Source organism: Lasioglossum baleicum, chromosome 12, assembly GCF_051020765.1.
Source record: "Lasioglossum baleicum chromosome 12, iyLasBale1, whole genome shotgun sequence".
NCBI classification, from domain to species: domain Eukaryota; kingdom Metazoa; phylum Arthropoda; class Insecta; order Hymenoptera; family Halictidae; genus Lasioglossum; species Lasioglossum baleicum.
Window position 1 is genome coordinate 4,476,956 of NC_134940.1, and position 22,880 is coordinate 4,499,835.

Below are 22,880 nucleotides of genomic sequence, written 5' to 3' on the forward strand. Positions count from 1 at the left end.
TCTGAAAAGAACAAGCAGAAACTGTAAATGCAGTGAGAAGAAATAACTTAAATTTTTGCTTGAAATCAATATGGGCCAAATACTGTTCGTCTAAAAACTTTCATGCAGTCTTTGAAATCTTACTTTGCCAATTAAAGATTAACTTTCTCATATGGTCACCAATTATAATATTGTATACTAGCTCATTTCAAAATGAACTACTGTAATATGTGTAAAATGAGATACACGATACCAAATTTAAATATATTGGGTTGGAAGCTAAAGATCGTACCGTTATTCAAATAAAATTAAAAGATGAGATTAAAATATTTACCATAGGTTTGTTTAATAACGTGATAAGTTACCACAATAATAGAAAAAGTTCACAGAACTGATTGGAAAACATGTTATTAATTAATTAATTAATTTCACGTTTAAATGTTAATCGGTATATTGTATTTCCAAAGAGAGAGAGATTACGATTTCTTATAGTAGTATACCTGTTTATAATAGTATATGAATGTATTATTTAATTTCATAATTATATTCCATATTATTATTATTATTACATATAGTATAACAAAAATTAATACACCTTAATTTACAATTCTCGTGAAATATGAGAATGACGTTGCTCCTATTCGTTCCACTAATCATAAAATACCGTTGGTTATTAAAAATATTTACAAGTGACAAACACCATAGGTGGCTCGCTGCAACACAATTCCATTCGAAACATGCAAGACACGCTTTCCCATGCTTCGACGAACCAAGCTTCAAGGCGACGTTCCGAATCTGGATTTTAAGATCCAGGGAGCACTCCAGCTTGAGTAATATGCCGTTCCAGGAGACTATACCCAAGTAATTACAACCCCAATATCTACACGCATTTGCAATCCCGTTTTCTGCAGCGTAATTAACAATCGAAAATTATTTATTGTTACAGAGAGGGAATGTACTGGGATGTGTTCTTCGAGAGCATTCCCATGTCCACGTATCTGGTAGCTGCCGTAATTTCAGATTTCAGTAAACTGACAGCAGGTAACTTTAGTGTCTGGGCCAGACCTGACGCCATAAACCAAGCAAAATATGCCCTGACAATTGGTCCGCCGGCCCTTCAATATCTTTCCAAGTTATTCCAACAAGAATATCAACTACCGAAAATGGATATGGTAGCAGTCCCTGATTTTTCCGCTGGTGCGATGGAAAATTGGGGATTGGTCACTTATCGAGAGTCAAGAATGTTGTATGACAAGAATACGTCTTCCGACATTGCTAAACAGGGCGTCGCGTCGGTGATAGTCCACGAATTAACCCATATGTGGTTTGGAAATCAAGTTACACCCGAATGGTGGAGCTGTTTGTGGCTGAGCGAGGCATTCGCTAGGTACTTTCAATATTTCGCCACTGCTCAGGTAATTTCTAGTTTCTCTAATCTATAGAAATAGTGTAAATCCTCCATAAACGCAAAAGAAATATCCCCTCCACTGTAGTAATCTGATCTCGACGCGGAGAGTCGCAGTCGTCGGCACAATTCAAAGGCCTGTGCCTTCTCACAATGTAACACTAATATAAAATCTTTTTTTATTATTACTTATTGTTTTAGGAAACTATCACCAATACATTTGTTGCATTTCCCTGATTAAAATAAGACCAAACACGATATAATTTCAACTGTATTTAGTGGTTTAATTGACGATGAACGTTTCGGGCGTAAGGGAGGACAGCGTATGGGAAAGAAAGAGACGCGAACAGTTGCCGTGGTCTCTCTTTGCACGCGCTGTCCTTCTTTACGTTCAGCCCGGCCTGTGGATCCTTCTCTACGTTCGGCTCGGCCTTTAAAGCTCAAAAAATAGGTACCCATATGCGATAGATGCGAAGAAATCCCCCCGAGGCCTTCGCGTCTATGCAGGGTGTCCCAAAATTCCTTCAACAGCCGGAAATGGGAGGTTCCTCTGATCATTTGAAGCAACATTTTCCTTTGCAAAAATGTTATCCGCGGCTTTGTTTAGGAGTTATTAACGAAAAATATACGGACCAATCAGAGCGCGACCTAGACGCGAGTTGGCACAGTCGGCCAATCGACAGTTGGCGCGCCGGGCAGACGTAATTTAAACATGTAATTTAAAATATTAGACATTAGAGGAATTAAAAAATACTTCTGTATTATTTTCTCAACCTATTGGACATATTAAGAGAGAAAATAAATTTTTTTTCTTCTGAAAAATTCTTATTTTACATAAATTCCTCACTGAGGCCGCGGTAATCGCTCTTTTCAAGGAAGTGCAACATTTTTGAGGACACTCTGTATATATCTTTGATTTCAGTTTCTACTCACATATCCAGCTTCACTTTTAAATCAAGTTTATTTCAATATTAGTCGGCGTGATTGTCGTGTATTCTTTACGTCATTATGTAAAGAAAAGTAAGAACCGAGTATATCAATGGTTATTTATCTTGCAGATTGAAAAAACTTGGGACATGGAGAAACAGTTTATCGTGGAACAACATCAAACAGCCCTCGCAGCAGATGGTGTCGAATCGTCTGAGCCAATGACTCGAAATGTTCTTACTTTCTCGCAATTAGAAGGAGCTGGGGATACCATTACGTACAATAAAGGAGCAAGCATTGTGCGAATGATGAGACTTGTTTTTGGGAACGATATATTCGAGGCAGTACTACGAAACTACCTAAAGAACAAGTAATAGCGCAATTTATTATAATGACGTAATGCATGCACTCTATCAATTACAGGGTGACAAGAAATAACGGAGTTAATCATTTCTTATTATATAATTCTGTCAAATTGACGAATTTTGAAAAACCAAATAATAACAACCATAACATGTGGACCTTTAGTATTCATATATTTAAGAAGTTTCGAAATGGCCACCCTTTGCGCCGATACAGAGGCTCAAACGTGTCATGAAATTTTCGGCTATGGGCCGCAGCTCTTCTGGCGTCATTCGGTCCCACTGCTGGTACAGAGATTTTTTGAAACTTCTTAAATATATGAATACTAAAGGTCTATGTTACGGTTGTTATCATTTGGTTTTTCAAAATTCGTCGATTTCACAGAATTATAATAAGAAACGTTTAACTCCGTTATTTCTTGTCACCCTGCATAATTACACTTTTCCTCGGACTGATCAACCCTTAGCACTCGAGAGAGTCGCCACTAAAAATTGCTGTACCATAATTCAAAATATTGTTTAGATTATTAAATATGTTGGTATCTAATCAATTACTAAACATGTAAGTATTGTATGAGGTATTATATCGATGTGATATTCATAGAAAGAACAAAATTAATATAGAATGGAATTGTCTCTACGTCGGAAGTTTAATTTTTTAGTTAAAGTAGATCCGAGTGCAAAGGGTTACTCAGACGAGAAAATACACTTTCTTGTGCAACGAAAAAACAGTAAAAAATAGTAAAAGAAAATAACACGGCATACATACGTTTATCGCAGCAAAGAGAAGAAAGTGGCGCAACCCGAGAATCTGTGGATAGAGTTGCAAGCTGAGGTGAATCGTCAAAATAAAAAGCTCGGTGCTCCAGTGAACCAAATTATGTCAACATGGACAACAAAACCTGGGTTTCCAGTTTTGAATATTTCCATTGAAAATGGTATAGCTACTGTGCGTCAAAGCCGATTCCTACTGAGAAATTTGAAATCGACTCCCATCAATTCTACATGGTGGATACCAATCACGTGGGCTAGCAAAAGCAATCCAAATTTCGATAACGTAACTGTGTCACGTTGGATAAGCGAACAACAAGATACGTTCAAACTGGGAAGTGAAGGCGAATGGGTGGTACTAAATGTCCAATCAGCTGGTGAGTAGTTTATTCATTATTACTAGACAGCGGATTTTAAATGGACAGTAAATGTAAAAATATTAGAAGTATTTAAAAATGTATTGTTTTCGACCTATTAAGCATATTAAGATAGAAAATACATTTCTATTTCACTCCAGTTTGCTGCAATTCAAGTACAACAATTTTATTTCGCACAAAGATCCGCTGTCTAATTATTACGTATTCTACAAAAAGAATTGGTTTATATGAACGTGAAACAGTTGGAAAGAAGCTACACAGGGTGTCCCAAAAATATTTCCTTAGAAATGGTGACTGCTGACATCATTTAAAGTAACTTTTTCCTTTGCGAGAATATTCTCCGTGGCTTCGTTAAGGAGTTATTAATGAAAAACGCGGCGAGAGTCTGCCTCGGTGGCAGGTTCCACTGAGCGTAGCGTTGGTGATGCGCCACGGTGAAGCAGTGAACAAGAGAAGGATCAGAAATTGGTTTGTACGGCCAGGTCAACGATCCGAACTAGTATTTGTGGCAATCACTATCATTTACAAGTCTCTATTGTCCTACACCAACCTTAAGAAACTTTCTAAAAGAAGGACAAACATTTTTGCGAACAGTTACAATTATCCTCGCCACCTGTTGTTGGTCTGATTGTCCCATCGTTCGACGTTCATAACGCCCTTCCTAAACACTTCAGAAAAATCTTGCGTACAATCGGTGTTGTTCGAACCTAGAGAGAACCTGTTTAAACTCATGTGTCAATTCGTGCTCCTAGCTTTTCTGCGGTTCGTCCACGAATGCCCCAGTGACACATTTCGAAGCAGCATTTACGGCTGAATAAGTGAGCTTTAATTAAATAAATTTTTTCTCCTTCTCTTGTTCACTACTTCACCGCGGCGCGACACTACCGCTACGCGCAGCGAAACCTGCCGCCGGGTTTACCCAAGGTACAGTGCAGTCACACCTTAAGCTTCGGATTAATAAAAACATACATGATGATTTTTTTCAGACATTATTTCATTGGTCCAATTTTATCTTTCGCCAGTCGGAATTTGTAGGTTGCAAATATACTAATTATGTTCGTAGACTGCATTATAGCGACACAACAAAAACGCATCTCTGCAGTCTTCCCAAATAAATATTTCGAATATTTCTGTTTCCTAGTCCGTGTCTACTCAAGCCTATCAAAATGCTTTCAGATTTCAAATATTATACTTGAATTGACAATTACGATTGTAGAGATAATTAATTAATTACATGATTCTTCTATCGGTTGCACGATAACTAATCAATACATCTCGGAGAGATAACAATTTTGCTGATTAATCATTGATCCGTATTACAATACCTACAGCTTTCGCAATATATCAATGATGATTGATAAGGTTGATAAAAGAATCGATCCATCAAAATCGATAATTAGAGATTGAAACGTGCTTTAAGCCAGTCATGAAAAATACCATGGCACTCAATTGTGGGATATATGTATTGACTTACTCTGCCGCACAAAAGTCAACGGACAGTTGTAATTTTTTAAGAGTCGATGACATAAATTTATGTTGTTGAACGATGTTTATTATTGTGGTAAATGCTTCTCTATGTGTGGAAGTCTGTCGCTGATCTAAATTCAGCTCCTTTCATTCAGAATTATTAAGATTACAAAGAAAATGATTCGACATACCTATTTCTTCAGATACAGTAGATCCAAAAATTATATTTGAACAGTAAATTTCCGACTCTCGAGAAATCGCCAATATTTGAATTATAATAATCTCGTTGGGGAAAAATAGTACAGTAAATTTTCGATGTAACAAAACGAGACCTGTAGGATCTAAGAAAAACGAATACCCCGCGAAAGGCCAAGAAGCTCGGTCGCCGAGCAGTGGAAAATGTAAACATTATTAAATGTAAACAAAACTTCTTTATTGTTAATTCTTTTTTTATGGGACTCTCGGGGCTTTAAAATGCGACCAGGTTCATTATTGTACTGTTTTCACGAACAAAATTATTGCGGTTCAAATATCGAGGATTTCTTCAGAATTCGTAATTCAACTTTCAAATACTTTCTGGATCCACCGTGGATCGGTAAAAGCGTTACTGTAGCGTTATTTTAACAAATAGGAATTTTAATGCAATCCGTCAGAAGTTTTTAGAAGACCTGAATAGAATAGCATAGTCTCAACCTTTGTCACGAAAAGTGTCCAGACATTTTTCAATTACATAAACGTGACGCGTCTCGAGTTGATAAGACGTTGATCATTTTATTTTGATAGGCTACTACATATCCCACTTCTTGTAAAAATTCTGAGATACAAGTATTCGATAAGTTGAGAGGTATATAAGCGATGTATGTCGCGCGGATCTCGCTTTATTCTAGTCAATGATTGCTGTTATACCAATGATCAAAATTTTATAAAGTAACGCGATGAAATAAGAAATCGATCGAAATTAGTGATCATTCATCATGAATAATTTGTTGGTTGTGTTTCTAATCACTGGCTTTACCTTGTCCATCCATGAAAGTCAAGCTACGGACAGCAATACCGATACGACAGAAGGTAATCAAAGAAATTATTAAATTTCATGCTTAACTGAGACCGAGTTAAGATCAATAGATTGTTTTTTAAGTGGCACATAGTAAACTGAAACGGTTGAACGGTTGAATAGTTGGAAATATACCTACAAATTATAAATAGATTTATTAATAGACTGCGGATCTTTATGCAACATAAGTTGTTTTTGCATCGATTGTGCGATTTCATCCCTTAATGACTTTGTTAAAAACAACATTACAATATTCTTGAATTTTTCGAATTTATTACTGTTTTATATTTCGCCCAACTAATTTCTTTATAAATGCATAAAAATCCGCAGTCTATTTATTAATATGAGAAGTGACAAGAATACATCGCTTAAGTGTTTACTCGATAATTGTCCAAATCGCGGGTCGCAGCCAACTTCATCATCGAGTATTAAATAGTTGCAATAAAAAAATTTAACAATGCATCGGCATAAGTGAGCTCAATGACAATTCTCCATCATTACGGGACTTCACACATTATTACTGTGATCAGTAAATCACTTTTATAGAACTGATTAATTTCTACAATATTTATTATTATTATTTTAACGGGTATACCATGCGAGGGGCCGCGAAGCTCGACAGTCTCGGTCACCGAGGAGTGTAAACATAATACGGGTCGGGTGTATCGGTGTGAGACCACTACTAATCCACTAACAAATCTTCTTTATTTATCATTATTTTTTTATGGGACTTTCATCAACATATTCGTGGCATTTTGCTAATGAAAATGAGACGAAACATGATACAATTCCAATGTTAAACCTTTGCAGTCGGAATTATTTTACTACGTTTTTAACTTCGAAATTAAACATTTCTTCCGACCTAGAATAATTCCATTCTATATGATTTTTTGATATAATACCTCATGCAATTAAAACTTACATGTGTAGTAACTGATTAGATAACAACATATTTAATAATGTAGAATGTAGACAGTATCGTGAATAATGGTACAGCAATTTGTATCCGTTAGTCTGAATCGGGTCCCATGAAAATCACCGACACAGGTTTCACCGACAATGATTTTAGTCGACGACAATATTATCCGATAGTAATATTGTTTGTAAAGATGGTACTAACATTTTATTCTTTAACTATTCTACACTGACACTTTTACTTTTGTATAAAAATGTAATTATTACACTGTAAGAAGAATTAGATGTCTAGTCGGCTAACGTTGCTGTGAAATTATGTTAATATCGGAGAATACGTCAAAAAGTCGTTGTCGAGCAATGTTATTGTCGGTTAAATCTGGTGTCAGCGAAAATTGTGTCGGTGAAACCTGTGTCAGTGATATTCATGGAACCCCTCTAAGTCACCCCTCGACTGCTAAGGGATATTTGCTTGTGTAATGAACGATGAAAGTTTCGGACGCAAGGAAGGACAATCCATGGGGAAGAAATTTGAGTAAATATTAAATTTTAAAAGTAAATATCAGCGGAATCATATCATACTTGCTATCATGTTTATTAAAAAAATGCCACGAACATGTTGATGAAAGTCCCATAAAAAAATAATGAAAAATAAAGAAGTTTTGTTAGTGGGTTAGTAGTGGTCTCACACCGATACGCCTCACAGTGGGACCTTTCGTCCAAATCGGAGACAAAATCGAAGAACTTTCGATAGAAATGAGGTAGAGCGATGAAATTTTGTTTAAATTAAAGCTGAAACATTACAGAATATGGGAAAAATAGGGAGATTATGGTAAGAACGTTTTTTAACGTTGAGAAAATTCGTTAAACCTGCACAATTTCGAGAAAATTGTGTTTTTTCCAATACCACGCGCGGAAAAATTTACGTAAAATTACGTTTACACTCCTAAATATTGTATGTAGAAATTAATTTGTTCTATAAAAGTGGTTTACTGATCACAGTAATAATGTGTGAAGTCCCATAATGGAAATTTGTCATTAAGCTCACTTATGCCGTTGCATTGTTAAATTTTTCATTGCAACTATTTAATACTCGATGCTGAAGTTGGCTGCAACGATTGTTCGCGACTATAAAAGGTGGAGTTTAAAAAAGAAGAAACAATGCTAGCATGAACGTATTTGTTAAAAATATCCAGGCTTTTTATTCGATGCAAAATGTCAATTAAAAGTAACAATACTAAAAAATTTCAAATTTCTGCACAATTATTCGTTGAAATTGTACACGCAAGCATGAGTAGAAAGCAAATGTAACACCGCACATGCATGAAACGATACTATCTACTGAAGGACTACTGAACAATCACACTGTTAAAGTAGCATACTATTCTTTATGATTTTTCAGGCTACGAAATATCTGATGATGTGGTTATTAATTCATCTTTTTAAAATGCTGATGATCTCGTAGTAGATCTATTGCACGCTCTAATGAAATGTTTGAAAAAGTGATATAATTGTTGTATTTTTTGGTAACTTTTATAGGTTTCTACCGGGCGAATTACGACAATGCTTCTTGGTATCGAATCATCGACGTCCTGAACAGCAAAGATTATCGAAACATAAGCGATGTTAATAGAGCTGCTATCGTTGACGATTCGTTGAATTTGGCAAGAGCTGGTTTGCTGGAATATAAAACAGCACTGGACGGTTTAAAGTATCTCACACAGGAGACGAATTACTTGCCATTTAAGTCGGCGTTTTCTGGCTTAACTTATCTTGATCGACGTTTCTCTGGTCATCAGGAATATTACGAAGAGTTTAAGGTTTGTTTGATATGCTTGTAGATATAATTTAGCATACTTTCCAGTTTCCAGTTATACGGGTGGACCAATCACTGACAACCTTAAATATATTCATTATTTGTAATAATATGAAAAAATGTGTGCAAAACTTGCATGGGATACCACAGGGCCCCAAATTTTAAATAAATTTAGGAATTTTTACATAAATTAATGTGTAACGGTATGAAGTATTTCATTACTTTTCTTTTCTGTTAATAAGTTTATGAGAGTTTTCTTGCAACACTTCTATTTCTCAGTTGAGTTTGAGGGCCCCGAAATTTTTACCGCTTGGGGCCTCCACGTGACTTGAGCCGCCACTGATTGTGTTGCAATATTTTTTATATGGGTAAATGCGTTTCGATGATTTCAAGGTCACCTTGATTCGATGGACTATCAAATTCTGCGTAAAAACGTATCTAGCTTCTAATGTTCTAAATTTAATAGTTAACGAAATATGTATAACCCGTATTAAACATTGTATTTTCATAATGTTTATAGTTATTGGGCCACGTTGTACATGAATACCTTTCTCAGCGTAATCCACAAATGTTGCAAAACAACGATGATTTATTTAATGAATTATTGCAGGTGTTTGTGTTATCACTGATCGACAATATATACAAAAATGTTGGTTACGTGGACCGTTCGGGCGACGACAGATTGACGGTATTGTTGAGGAGTGAACTGAATAAATGGGCTTGCAATTATGGTCACGAAGGATGCATAGAAACCTTCAAAAAAGAATTTGAAAAATGGAAATCAACGAATAATTTAACGTAAGAAAGCGTTGACGTTTCCTCTAACCTTCTTAAATTTTGAGAATTCAATGCTTATTATAGGATTCATTCTATCGTGAACGTGCCTGATTGTGAGATATACAAATACATATCTCTTTGGTTAACAATAGAAAATGAATCTTTCTCAATTGTTCCCAATTTTGTGTGTTCTCGCATAGGTAATAATAATTTTATCGTTTAATTTTACGTCTTCCGTACTTAAAGACACACATTTATTGTAACAGACTCGGTCATTGTATGTGTATAATTACAAACTTTTTTAAAACGCTGAAAATTATTAATTAATATACTTGCAAGATTATGTACTTCGTTGTCCTCTATACGTACTTATCATATTCACAGAATTAAACCCAACCAAAGGGCTGTAGCTTTTTGCACAGCCATTAGGAGTGGAACGAAAGATGATTGGGAATTCTTGTGGAACAAATACTTCAATTCAAACTCAGCTCATGAACAAGCAGACATGATACAAGCTCTCGGCTGCACGGAAGATCCTGCTCTTCGAGAAAGGTAAGACTCGTGATTAAACACGTTAAAATAATAATTTCGACCTATTTTTATTGAACCATTACTTCATCTTGTCTATTACATGGAATCCTTCAAAATTCATTACAATATTGGTATAAAGTGCCTCTTCTAACTTGGTAAACGTATTAACTGATACGTCTATTGAGTAAATTAATATTAACAGTTTCATTAATATACAGAGTGAGTCTCAAATAACCCGTAACTTATTTGTTGTACGAAAAAATGGACAAAGAGGACATACAATATTCCAATCTGTTTTTTATTGAGATATATGTATATGAGGGTCACCTTCAGTTTTTTAAGCGAAATATCTACTATTTTTTCTCAAATTCGGATAAATTGTGAAATTCTGCGTAAAAAAGTATTTACAAAGTGGGACTTAAAATGAATAGAATTGAGATATTATCAAATTAATAATCTTCTAGTAGGACATACGCTTAATCAAAATGATTCGTAACGCGACTTTGTTTGCGACGGGAGGCCATGTATGTAGACACATGTTATTTCTATTTAGTATCTTGTTAGTAAACATTACAGTCGTATCGAAAGTAACGTGCTACAGTTTTACGACGATGATATGACGATTGTAAAAATACGATATGGTAATCAGCAACCGCGGCTTAAGTAGAGTGTTTCCTAATCGTTGGATCGGACGCCGTTCGATTATTTCTCTTGAAGAGCATTAAAAAATTAAGTTTATCGCGAGCCACCAAAGTCGGTCGCAGATATACGAGGACGTATTATTAGTGCACGTGCTGCAATAACTACAGAAACACTAAAAGAAGTTCTTCGCTTACTGATAATTCGATTGCGCAAGTGCATTGACTGCAATGGACAGCACTTTGAACGCCGCTTGAAATGAAACTTTAAATCAAATTTTAAGGAAAATAGTAGACGTTCCGAAAACTGAAGATGACCCACATATCTCGATAAAAAAAACAGAGTGGAACCTCGGTATACCACCTTAATCCGTTCCTGACGTTTGGACTTGTACCGAATAGGATGTATACAACACCAACCTTTCCCATTTAGAAGTAATGTAAAAATTATTAATCATGTAAAAAAGAAACTCCTATTGATATTGTACCTACTTTAATGGGGTTGTAACATAATTTAAACACCGTTTAAACACATAAATGAAAAATGAGAAAAATGAGATTCTATTGCAGATGTTTAAACATAAACTCTGCTTAATGCTAAAATACAAAAAGGAACACTCGAGCGGCTGATCATTTTCTTTATTCTCGTCAGTAATTCCATTACTGATCCTTTCTTGTATGATCAGTCAATTTAATAATACATCAACTCCGAATATAATTGATTATTAATTTAATTTTTCCTCCGAGATAATCGTTTAAAAATTACGCAAAATTCACAGAAAAAATTTGTGTTGTATACCGAGCTAAATTTGTCGCATCCAAACAGGACGTATAGACGTAGCACTCCGAAGCAGACGTATATCGAGGTTCCACTGTAATAAAAAACAAATTAGAGCACTGTGTGTCCCCCAGGATACCATGCAATTTTTGTTCGAAACATTTTTTCGTACAAGTAACTTGCGAGACTCGCCCCGAATACAAAAATAGAAAAATATTTCACGAGTTAATAATGATATTAATTAATTAAAAGTTATGATTTGAATTTAACTATGTATCCTTACCAAGGAAAATACTTTTACTAGTAATTAATAGGGGTGTGCGAGATCCCGAAAAGAAAATAAGGTTCAACCTAGGCATTGGTCTAAATTTCAAGTTCGTGTCTCTTTCTAATTCGTGTCAGCTATATTCCCATTTAGAAAGCAAAACAGCAATCGAAAATGGGCTGAAAAACCTATACATACTTTAGTGTTGTTATGATTTAAATTTTTCGAAAATTCTTAACGAAATTACATTTTCGTGAACACGCACACATTTTCGACGTAACTATCGTGCACGAGTCATTCAATGTTTTTCATATTTCCAGGTTGATGTTAAATGCACTTCAGAGTTTAGAAAAGAGCAGAATCCGCCGACAGGACAGCGCTTCCGTGTTCGCTGCAGTTTCCAGTTCCGGTTACGATGGCGCCGTATCTATTTTGGACTTTGTCCAGAAATACCACAAAAATATGAGCGAATAGTACGTATTGAAATTGCAAAATTGTGAGATAGTTTCTCGAATGACATCTATGTCTTAAAAATTTCATATTTACGATTCAATTATTTTCAACTTTAACTGCGAGACGTTATTGTTATTGCGAGTTCATTGGTTCTTGGTGTTACTTGATGGAGACATGCAAGGTGGTCAAAGTTAGCGGACCACCTTGTACCAACACATTAGAGACCGTTGATTATTCCATAATTTTTGAAAGTCTATGACCCACGGCTGAGGATTCTTTAACAGATGCTTCAACAGCAACAGAAATTTTAATCGAAATAACTGACCCTCAATAACACAATCTAAGAATTTTCTTTGTGATTATTGTGCAGAAAAAGATTTTTAAGCTTCCATTTGGTACAGCACAATTGGGATTGTCTATTAAGGGGGTAGACTCGCTTCTAGGAATGCAAGAGCGCGACATGCGCCTTCTCATGTCTCGATAATACAAAGAGGGGGTATTTCAGTAGTCAAAAACGCTGGATAAAAGATCAATCTATGCCGCAATCGCCCTTAAAAGTCCTATTTCCAATATTCGACAGCGTAATTTGCATTATTCGGAAGCATAAAGCTGCGCAAGTAGCTATTTTCATGAAGCTGCGACAGCTACATACACAAATTACGCCTCGTAAACGTAAAAATAGGACTTTTGAGGGAGACAGCGGTCTAGATTGATCCTTTATCTAGCGCTTTTGACTACTGAAAAACCCCGTCTTTGCATTATCAAGAAATCAGAAGGCGCATCCCTCACCCTTTCAATCCTGGAAACGAGTCTACTCCCTTAACACTTTACCTACCGGAAGCCGATTAATAGGATTTTCAATAATTGTGCTGCACCAAAAGGAAGCATAGAAATTTTCTTTTACATTGCGATCTTAAATAAAACTATGAGATGTCGTTATCGAGGGTGACTTGTTAGTTCACAATGAAAATTGCCGTTGCTATTAAAGATTCCATTAAAAGTGTTTAGCCATGTACCATAGACTTTTCAAAATTATGCAATAACCGGTCGGTAATGTGTTAAGAAAGTAAATATTATTTATTACATGTATTTAGAATATCCCCATATTTGTGTCGCAGTAATAACGGAACAGGGAACATCGCTACCATCTTGTCAACAGCGTCACAAGGCTTCGCGACGCCGGAGGCGGTTGATAAATTTGAAAATCTAATCAACACTCACCAAACGGAATTCAAAGACATTGCAAGCTCTCTAAATAACTCCCTTGAAATTGCAAAATACGACTTACTGTGGTTCAACAAAAACAAGGATGATATAATGTCCTGGATATCGTATAACAAGAAAACTATCACCGACGATAAAAAGACGACGGGTTACCGTTTGCCAAACAGCTTTGCACCATCAACATACTCAGTCCATGTCACACCAGCTATCAATTCATTCACATTCACTGGAGAGGTATATATCGTAGCAGAAGTGAAAGAAAAGACGAACAAAATCGTCCTGCATTCTGCGGTGGATAAACATAACAATGTGACAGTCTCCGTTGGGAACACAGTGCTCGAGATTAAGAGCAACAACACGATTAAGGAATACGATTTCTTGGAAATAGTACTTAACCAGGAATTGACAGTTGGACAGTCTGTAAATATTTATATCTCGTTCGATGGCACAATAAACGACAAGGGGCGGGGTTTCTATCGGAGCTGGTACTTGACAGACTCCGGTGAAAGAAGGTAACATTAAAAAAATGTATACTACATTCGCTCGTCTGTTTAGTCGTTTGTTTCATTCTCGAACGGTGTATCTGAACGCTTAATTATTTGTTAAGCGACGACGAGTATACTCGACGAAAGCAGAATAGAATTCACTTGCTGTCAAATTGAACATGAATAACAAACTAATCAATTATCCTAGTAGTCTCGTTCTAAAGATTCATTAATATTATTACAGAATTTTTAATTTGATAAACCCTTAAAACAGAAAAGTAATCAACGTTTGAAGTTACAAATATTTTTAATAAATACGTAAACGCGATTCGCGAATAAATGTAAAAAATCTAAAATAAGAGAGAGCATAACTTTGGATTAAACGACATTCTTTTATTTCGCAGATGGATAGCCGCTACGCAAATGGAGCCAGTAGGTGCTAGAAAAATGTTTCCCTGCTTTGACGAGCCAGCTCTGAAAGCAAAGTTCACGATGAAGGTCACTGTACAGAAAGAATACGATGCAATTAGTAATACACAGATGGACAATGTAATCAAACATCCGTACGTAACCTGCTTTATTGAAATATCTAACGTCAAATAGGTTAATTTTATTAATCTATCGAGTGTCCCAAAAATATTGTACTTCTCTTCCCTTTGCGAAAATGTTCTCCGCGACTTTGTTAAGAAGTTAGTAACGAAAACCACGGACTAAGCAGAGCGCGACTACAGTGGGTGGAGTCTGGCTCGGCCAATGCCAACGCTACGCTCAGTGGAAACCATCGCCGAACCGGAATCCGTCCGATATAGCGGTGTTCTGATTGGTGTTTAGCGCTTCACTCATTCCAAAGGGACTTTTATGCATTTATAGCAAAATTGAGTAGATGAAATTCGAAATTGTTGGAAAATTTGACAAATTGAAGATGTCACTAGATGATTTCTCCTCTATTAAAATCATTAAGGGAAGAAATAACATTCAAGTTGGTTTCTATCTCTTGCGAGAATTTTGCAGAGAATTTTTATTTTGCATAAAGATCCGCAGTCATTACTATTATTTTGCGGCACAAAAAATTCTACACTTTAAATATACTAAATCTTAAAGCTGGTTAACAGAACTATCGCATAAATGCAACAAGTACTTAATACATTATCAAACATCATCTATTTTCTCTGTTGTGTTATAGTGACGGACGTAAAACAGTAAGCTTCAAAGAAACCCCAAAAATGTCCACCTACCTTGTGGTCCTGATCGTCTCCGATTTCGAAGGTGTAACCAGTTATGAAAGATACACAGTCTGGGCCAGGTCAAATGCAATCGAGCAAACGTACTACGCCTTGTCCGTCATGCAGCCGATTGTGCAGTTCTACGAAAACACACTAAACATTCCATATCAATTTGATAAGCTCGACATGGTAGCGCTGCCAGACTTTGTGTCGGGAGCAATGGAGAATTGGGGTCTACTGACTTACAAAGAAAGGAATTTGTTATATTTGGATAGCGAATCTACGCTCCCGACGAAACAATCCATAACTAATGTTATATCGCATGAAATTGCTCATCAATGGTTCGGAAATATGGTGAGCCCTCTCTGGTGGAAGTACACCTGGTTGAACGAGGGTTTCGCCAGATTCTTCCAATACTTCGGCACAGAGACTGTGAGTATTAAACGCATTCATTTAGATTACGAATTGGATTGCAGATTTTGTGAATTAATTGAAAAGAAAAATTATTAATTCCAACTTGGAACAGTAGGATGATTAAAAGAATACAACGACACACAATAAAGAAAGAAATAAATAGTTTCTGTTCCTTGCAATTGATACACAGAAAATACATTTTGCTTAAAAAGCTGCTGTTCCTTTATTATTGCTAAATAAATATTAGATTGTTGCAAAAATTGGTTTTCGATTCATGCACATAATGCAAATTTATGTTTAGGAAATCCAAAAAAATTAACATAAAGACTATTGCATTGTTTTCATTCATTTAGCAATATTAAAGGAACACATTCCGAAAGAAACTTTCGGGACAACCTAATGTAATTGCTTTTGAAAAAATCAGTTTTCAAATTGCAGTATTTCCAAAAATCTGGTCAGATCGGTTTTCGAATTTTAAAAAGTATGAGGATAAAATGAAATTGAAACATTCTTCTCAATTTCGACCAACAGTAATTTTTAAATAATTTTATCAATACATTATCTAGTAGGGTTAGAAGATTATAGTAAATGATTCATTAGTAATTTAGTATTCATTGATATAAATGTAACCAATGTTATTATAACTGAAGAAAACATCTTTGTAATAGGCAATGCCAGATTGGTCTTTAGAATCTCAATTCGTAGTGGACCAAGTGCACACAGCTTTTAGTGTAGACAGTTCTTCAACCAGCCACCCCATGACACATGATGTAGAGAGCCCAACAGAAATTAGTGGAATGTTTGACAATATATCTTACAATAAAGGAGGCAGCGTGCTCAGAATGATCAAAGCGGCAATAGGTGATAGTGTATTCTACAAATCTCTCGAAAACTACCTCAAGAAACGGTAGGTTGCAAATTAATTTGAAAGTACAGTAAAGTCGCGATAGTTGTCAACGACCGGGTATGCGATAGTTGTCAGGTGTCTACCCACTCCACTGCCGGCCAAGGAAGGACAGCGTATTGGAAAGAAAGAGACGCGGACAGTCGCCGTCGCCGGCACAGTTCAAAAGCCCGCGTGTTCTCTTTGATCCGTACTTACACTAATTAGGAGCATAACTGATTCAATACACTTTCAATCAGAATAACTATTTTATGAATGGACCAAACGACTTCAAATTCTCTGTAAGGCTAGAAGAATTAGTTTAGTAAATGATGTGTAAAATATATGTTGAAAAAATGCATTTGGATGGAATTGTGAAAAACGATAGTAAAAATTGATTTTTACTACTTGTTTAGCCGGGTCGAAAATTTCAAAGATGTGTTTTGTCAACTCGTATAAATGATATACGCTCTGAAAATTTCATTGAAATTGGTTAATTGGTTTACGAATTATAAACGATCAAAAATGGTAAAACTTGCCACTTTATGGTACACTACAAATTACCACTTTTGATCGTTTATAATTCGTAAACCAATGAACCAATTTCAATAAAATTTTCAGAGCGCATATAATTTATACGAGTTGACAAAACAGATTTTTTAAATTTTCGACCCAGCTAAAAAAGTAGTAAAAATCAATTTTTACTATTTTTTTCCGCAATTCCGACCAAATGCATTTCTTCAAAATATTTTTTAGACGTCATTTACTGAACTAATTCTTCTAGCCTTACAGAGTAATTGAAGTCGTTTTGTCCATTCATAGAAAAGTTATTCTGATTTATAAGTGTGTTGAATCAGTTATGCTCCTTACTGTAGATGCTGTCCTTCTCTACGTTCCGCTTTCGATTGAACTCTAGGCCGTTCGGCGCGGTAGACGCCGTCATAAAGAAATAATGTCGGTATGCGATAGTTGTCCGTGCAGAACACAGGCTGGTTGACAAGAATCGCGACTTTACTGTATATTGATCGTGCAATATTGATTACGTTGAACGTGGTAATATTTTTCCACTAAAATAAAGTAATGACTTATTTTATCTTGTAATAAACGAATCTCGCATGCTTAGACTACAATATAATGATAGCGCAAGCTTCTTCAATTATTATTTGATTTCGTAGACAATACGACTCAGCTACGCCAGAAGATTTGTTCGATGCCTTCAAAGATCAAATCACCAATGGAAAAGTGAAGAATTTGATACACGATATCATGAATTCGTGGACTCTACAAGCTGGATTCCCTGTAGTGCACGTTAGCGTTCTTGGCAAAACCTTGACCTTGAGCCAAAAACAATTTCTAACTGATGGAAAAAATAGTAACAAAACGTGGCATATTCCTATCACGTGGGGCATTGTTGGAAAAACAAATTTCACAAATGTAACACCAAATCATCATCATTGGCTGTCCAAAATTAGTGAAAATGTCGATATTGCACGTAGCTCAACGGATTTAGTAATAGTTAATCTGCGACAATTGGGTAAGCAAGAAATTTCCATTATAACATCTTCAGTGAAAGTCACTGCGTACGAGAACCCGAAATATCGGTTCGGGTCGGAAACACGAAAATTTCGAGATTCTCGAATTTATCGGGATTCCCGAAAACGTGAATTTTACTTTAACTTTCATGTGTTCCTAAGAATTCGCCCATTTACTATTTTTACAATCTGTAAGATTAATTCCTTTTTGTCTGCATAGTGATATATACTTTATTGTATTAATTATAGCATTAAACACAGTTAGACATGTTGTAACAACGTTCAAAAAGTGCAAAACACCTGCGACATGCTAATTTTCTCGGACCTCTTTCACTTCAGTCTTAAGTCTGAAGCAAAATCTGCGCGATACAGCAAAATTCTAACCAATACTTTATTCCAGGATTCTATCGCACAAATTATGACAAGGATCACTGGCAGCTATTAATCGATCATTTGAAATCGGAAAACTATAAACAAATTCATGAAATCAACCGAGCTGGAATCATCGATGATTTAATCAACTTTGGTAAAATAGGCCTAGTCGATTATGACACTGTACTGACCGCGACGCAGTATTTGGTGAACGAAACTCACTACGTTCCATTGAAAGCATTTTTCACCGGATTATCCTTCCTGCGTAGACACTTCGAGGGCAGGACTGCGCACGGTGCTTTCAAGGTACGATATGAATTTTATAAAGAATTTCCTGTATATTTATTTGTACAATCGGTTTACACTAATGACTGAACTTTTCTACGTTCGGCCCGGTCGACGCGGCCACAAAAAAATAGTGTTCGATGCCGATCTACACATGTCACAACACAGAACCGAGAATTCACTTAGATTCGGACTTTTCTGTATTGTGTTTATGGTTTTTTTTTTTTTTTGTTTTCTAGTTGTCTATACAAATGAATGAAACGAATGTTTCGCTATCACGAATACAATGATTTGTTACAGAGATACGTAACCGGGATCATCGGTCCAGTATATGATCGGTTAGGTTTCTATGAACATGCATCAGATACACACGAAAGAAAACTCTTAAGAATACAGCTTCGCAAATGGGCTTGCGACATGGGAATCGGAGATTGCGAAGATCTTGCCACGCAGTTATTCCTGCTTGGAACAAAGTTCGTATTTACAGGGACATATAATTAATAACTCCTGACACGCTTCGCATGATTACGAAGGCAGATTAAGCCAGATCGCCAGATTAAGACTTGTCTCTCACTCTACCTTACCCTAGTAATATTTTCTTGCCCGAATTTCCCGTTCGAATCTTTTCTTTACGGTATCATGTCTAATTAAAAAAGTAATTGGTGGTTTATATTAGTTACCTTATCAACAATTGCTTCGTTTATACTATTTGCCTACAATTTATTTATGAGACTGCCTGAAAATATTCCGTGTTTATCTCGACGGCCCTGTAGTACATTTATCATAGCACCTTCAAATAAGTGAAAGACACGAACCTCAAAGGCAGGATATAAATTGTAAATTGCAATGAATCTTGATTACAGAATTGAACCAAATTATCGCAGCGTCGCTTACTGCGTAATAGCTAGGAAGAATGACAACGAATACTGGGAAATATTGAACGACCAATATCTGAAAGCGACAGTAGCTTCAGAGAAAGCATTAATCCTTCAGTCCCTGGCTTGTGCAACGAGTAAAGAATTGCTCAACAAGTAAGTCAATGAATTGTTAACGATTTCATTCGTATTTGGTATAAAAGAATAACTATTAAATGCTTATCCGTTTCGAATTAAAGATTACTCAAGACGGCTATCAGTCAAGATTTTATAATACGAAAAGAGGACAGTACTGGTGTATTTTCTAACGTCATTGAAGCTAGTCTGGACGGTGTTGTTACTGTAATGGATTTCGTGAGGAACAACTATGATGATATGGTTGGATAGTAAGTAAAATGTTCTGTTACAAGTCCGATAAATCAATGTATAATATTTACACGTATTTTTTTTCCAATGCGAACAGTTACAACGGCACTTCGGAAATCAAAAGTATTGTTAACTCTGTGGGGAGAAGAGTGACCAATGAAGATCTCTATACAAAGGTAGGTAACATCCGTTTGAATATTATGGCGCCACCTATGATTTTGAATGAATTTTCCATATTACTTCTCATAAAAATCCCCATATTATTCCTATCATTGAATTCCCCACATTATTCCTCATAAAAATCCAAATAATTTTGTGTTTGCATCATTTTTTCTCATGCCTGATAGTTTTCTAGTTATTCAGTTTAAAACGCGGTTTTCGAATCCCCACTTTCGGGGGTAATTTCACACCCTAAACATGCTCGTTCACTGATAAAAAAGAGTGTCAGATATAAATAAGCAGTCTCGTCAAAATTAAATGAAGTAATGCAATTATTTGATACAATTTTACAGAAACATTATACCGCAAGTAAATTTATAAATGCGTCTATTATTATACGTATTTATATTATCTTCATATTGTATCATTAAGTATTGGACACTTGATTGCATTAATGATAAACGTCATCAGTAGACAGCGGATCGTTATGCAAAATAAAAGTTGTCTATCTATTCTATATCACAAAATGATATAGAAATTTATTTTCTTTGTTAATATGCTTAATACAGTCGAAAATAACGTAACACAGTACTTTTAAATTTTTCTAGTGTCTTTACTATTTTGTTTTTGTACAAAATTTATGTACTATATTTTAACAGACGTCGATAATGTAAATTTCTATTGAAATATTGATTAAAAGCTGCGTCGTTCTATTGAAATATTGATTAAAAGCTACCACGTTCGTTTTTTTGTGGTATTGAAATATGATTCTAAAAGCACTTTTAGTTTTTCCCGAATTTTCCATTTTTCCGTGATACTTTCCCAATGTTTCTTATCCTATAACCTAGTTCGGACTAATACGAACATTTTAAAAAAAGAATTAGCCAAATCGGTCCAGCCGTTCTCAAGTGATGCGCTTACCAACGAGAACAGCATTTGATTTTTATAGATGAACTGTCCTTTGAAGTAATTTTCAAATGAAACACTTAAAATAGTAGGGAATTGTTGGCAATAAAATTGGAAAATAATTCGGAGTGCAAAGCGTTAACTCTAATTGTATTAAATATGACAAAGTTATTTTCAAAATAAATTTTTGCTTACAGTACGACAATCTCATGAAATGGTTGAACGGAAAGGACGACTCATTTAATAGCACCAGAACTGTTGCTGACAAAGAACGAGTTTGGGCTGCGAAGTATATTCCACAGTTGCACAAATGGATGGAAAGGAATTATCCAGAGACAAACTATCGCTTACCAAAATTATTCTCTCCATCGCTGTATAATATCTCTATTTCGAAGATCGAATTCGAAGAAGGAAACTTCACGTTCGCAGGAAAAGTGCGAATAACGATGCAGTCTCTGCAAGAAACGTCGATAATTGTTCTTAACAGTAATGAGCTTAACATAGTAGCAGTAAAGGTTTACGATAAAGACACGAAAGAAGACCTAAGTCTGGGTGATCACTTGTTGAACAGTACAACTGAAACGCTGACGGTGTTTATGAACAAATTGGTACATAAAAAAACTATTATTCTTGAGATCGAATATACCGGTAACCTAAATGAGGATATGATAGGCTTCTACCGCAGCTATTACAAGGATAATAATAAAAATATACAGTAAGTAAAAATGACTTTTATACAGAGTGACCCAAAAAGGTTGTATTTCCTTGCAGAGGGCAATTCCTGAGGTCACTTAGAATATCTTTTTCCTTTGCGAAAATGTTCTGCGTGGCTTTGTTAAGAAGTTACTCGCGAAAGACCGTGGGCCAATCAGAGGACGGCTGCACCGGAATCCGTCCGCCGTAGCCGCGCTCTGATTGGTACGCGTGTTTTCGTTAATAACTCCTTAACGAAGCTGCGGAGGACATTAACGCAAAGGAAAAAGTTTCTCTAAATGACCTCAGGAATTACTAATCGATATTACTATTAAATATGTATGTTAACAATTTTCCTTAAAACGAAATAAAATACCGTTTAATGTTAGTAATATTTCCACCCATCGAAGGTGCTAACTTAAATGAGTTGAATATTATATAAATGTGTAATTTTTAATTTATTGTTTTATACAGTTGGTTGGCGACAACACAATTTCAAGCCACACACGCCAGGAATGCATTCCCGTGTTTCGACGAGCCTGCATACAAGGCTCGGTTTTCAATAAAAATTGAAAGGCCAGATAATTATGTCGCGCTCAGTAATATGCCTTCAGCAGAAGTGACGCCATCAACGTGAGTATATTATTCGTTTCAATTGATTTCAAACTGGGCATCAAAATGAACAGTTGTTTCGGAACTTAGAATGATATAATTATACAGGGTGAGTCACCCGACGTTGCCACCTCAAATATCTTTGTTGTTTTTAAAGATACGTCAAATGTCTGCAGGACAAAGTTGAATGGTACAATGGGGCTCATACGATACCAAAAAAAAAATGTTGTTTTTATAATTATTTTTAGAGATATGAAGGTCACCTTCATTTTTTTAAATGGAATGAGCTATTTTTTAATACATCAATCGATGCAAAAAGGTACTAACCTATGTATGTCG

The 22,880-nt window shown here is 35.7% G+C and overlaps 1 protein-coding gene across 3 annotated transcripts in view; it reads left to right on the top strand.

Moving 5' to 3' along the window:
- LOC143214621 (uncharacterized) overlaps nucleotides 1-22,880 on the top strand; it is a 35,204-nt gene that overhangs the window by 4,989 nt on the left and 7,335 nt on the right. For all 3 annotated transcript variants that reach the window (XM_076435888.1, XM_076435890.1, XM_076435887.1), the window contains exons 4-23: nucleotides 685-840; nucleotides 926-1,394; nucleotides 2,443-2,681; nucleotides 3,454-3,821; nucleotides 8,794-9,074; nucleotides 9,681-9,868; nucleotides 10,232-10,399; nucleotides 12,380-12,532; nucleotides 13,631-14,248; nucleotides 14,626-14,784; nucleotides 15,405-15,876; nucleotides 16,527-16,765; nucleotides 17,917-18,275; nucleotides 18,674-18,951; nucleotides 19,231-19,403; nucleotides 19,794-19,961; nucleotides 20,045-20,191; nucleotides 20,269-20,347; nucleotides 21,434-21,951; nucleotides 22,404-22,562. In XM_076435888.1, coding sequence (XP_076292003.1) covers nucleotides 685-840; nucleotides 926-1,394; nucleotides 2,443-2,681; nucleotides 3,454-3,821; nucleotides 8,794-9,074; nucleotides 9,681-9,868; nucleotides 10,232-10,399; nucleotides 12,380-12,532; nucleotides 13,631-14,248; nucleotides 14,626-14,784; nucleotides 15,405-15,876; nucleotides 16,527-16,765; nucleotides 17,917-18,275; nucleotides 18,674-18,951; nucleotides 19,231-19,403; nucleotides 19,794-19,961; nucleotides 20,045-20,191; nucleotides 20,269-20,347; nucleotides 21,434-21,951; nucleotides 22,404-22,562 — 5,391 coding nt within the window. The remainder of the gene's footprint in view (nucleotides 1-684; nucleotides 841-925; nucleotides 1,395-2,442; nucleotides 2,682-3,453; nucleotides 3,822-8,793; nucleotides 9,075-9,680; nucleotides 9,869-10,231; nucleotides 10,400-12,379; nucleotides 12,533-13,630; nucleotides 14,249-14,625; nucleotides 14,785-15,404; nucleotides 15,877-16,526; nucleotides 16,766-17,916; nucleotides 18,276-18,673; nucleotides 18,952-19,230; nucleotides 19,404-19,793; nucleotides 19,962-20,044; nucleotides 20,192-20,268; nucleotides 20,348-21,433; nucleotides 21,952-22,403; nucleotides 22,563-22,880) is intronic.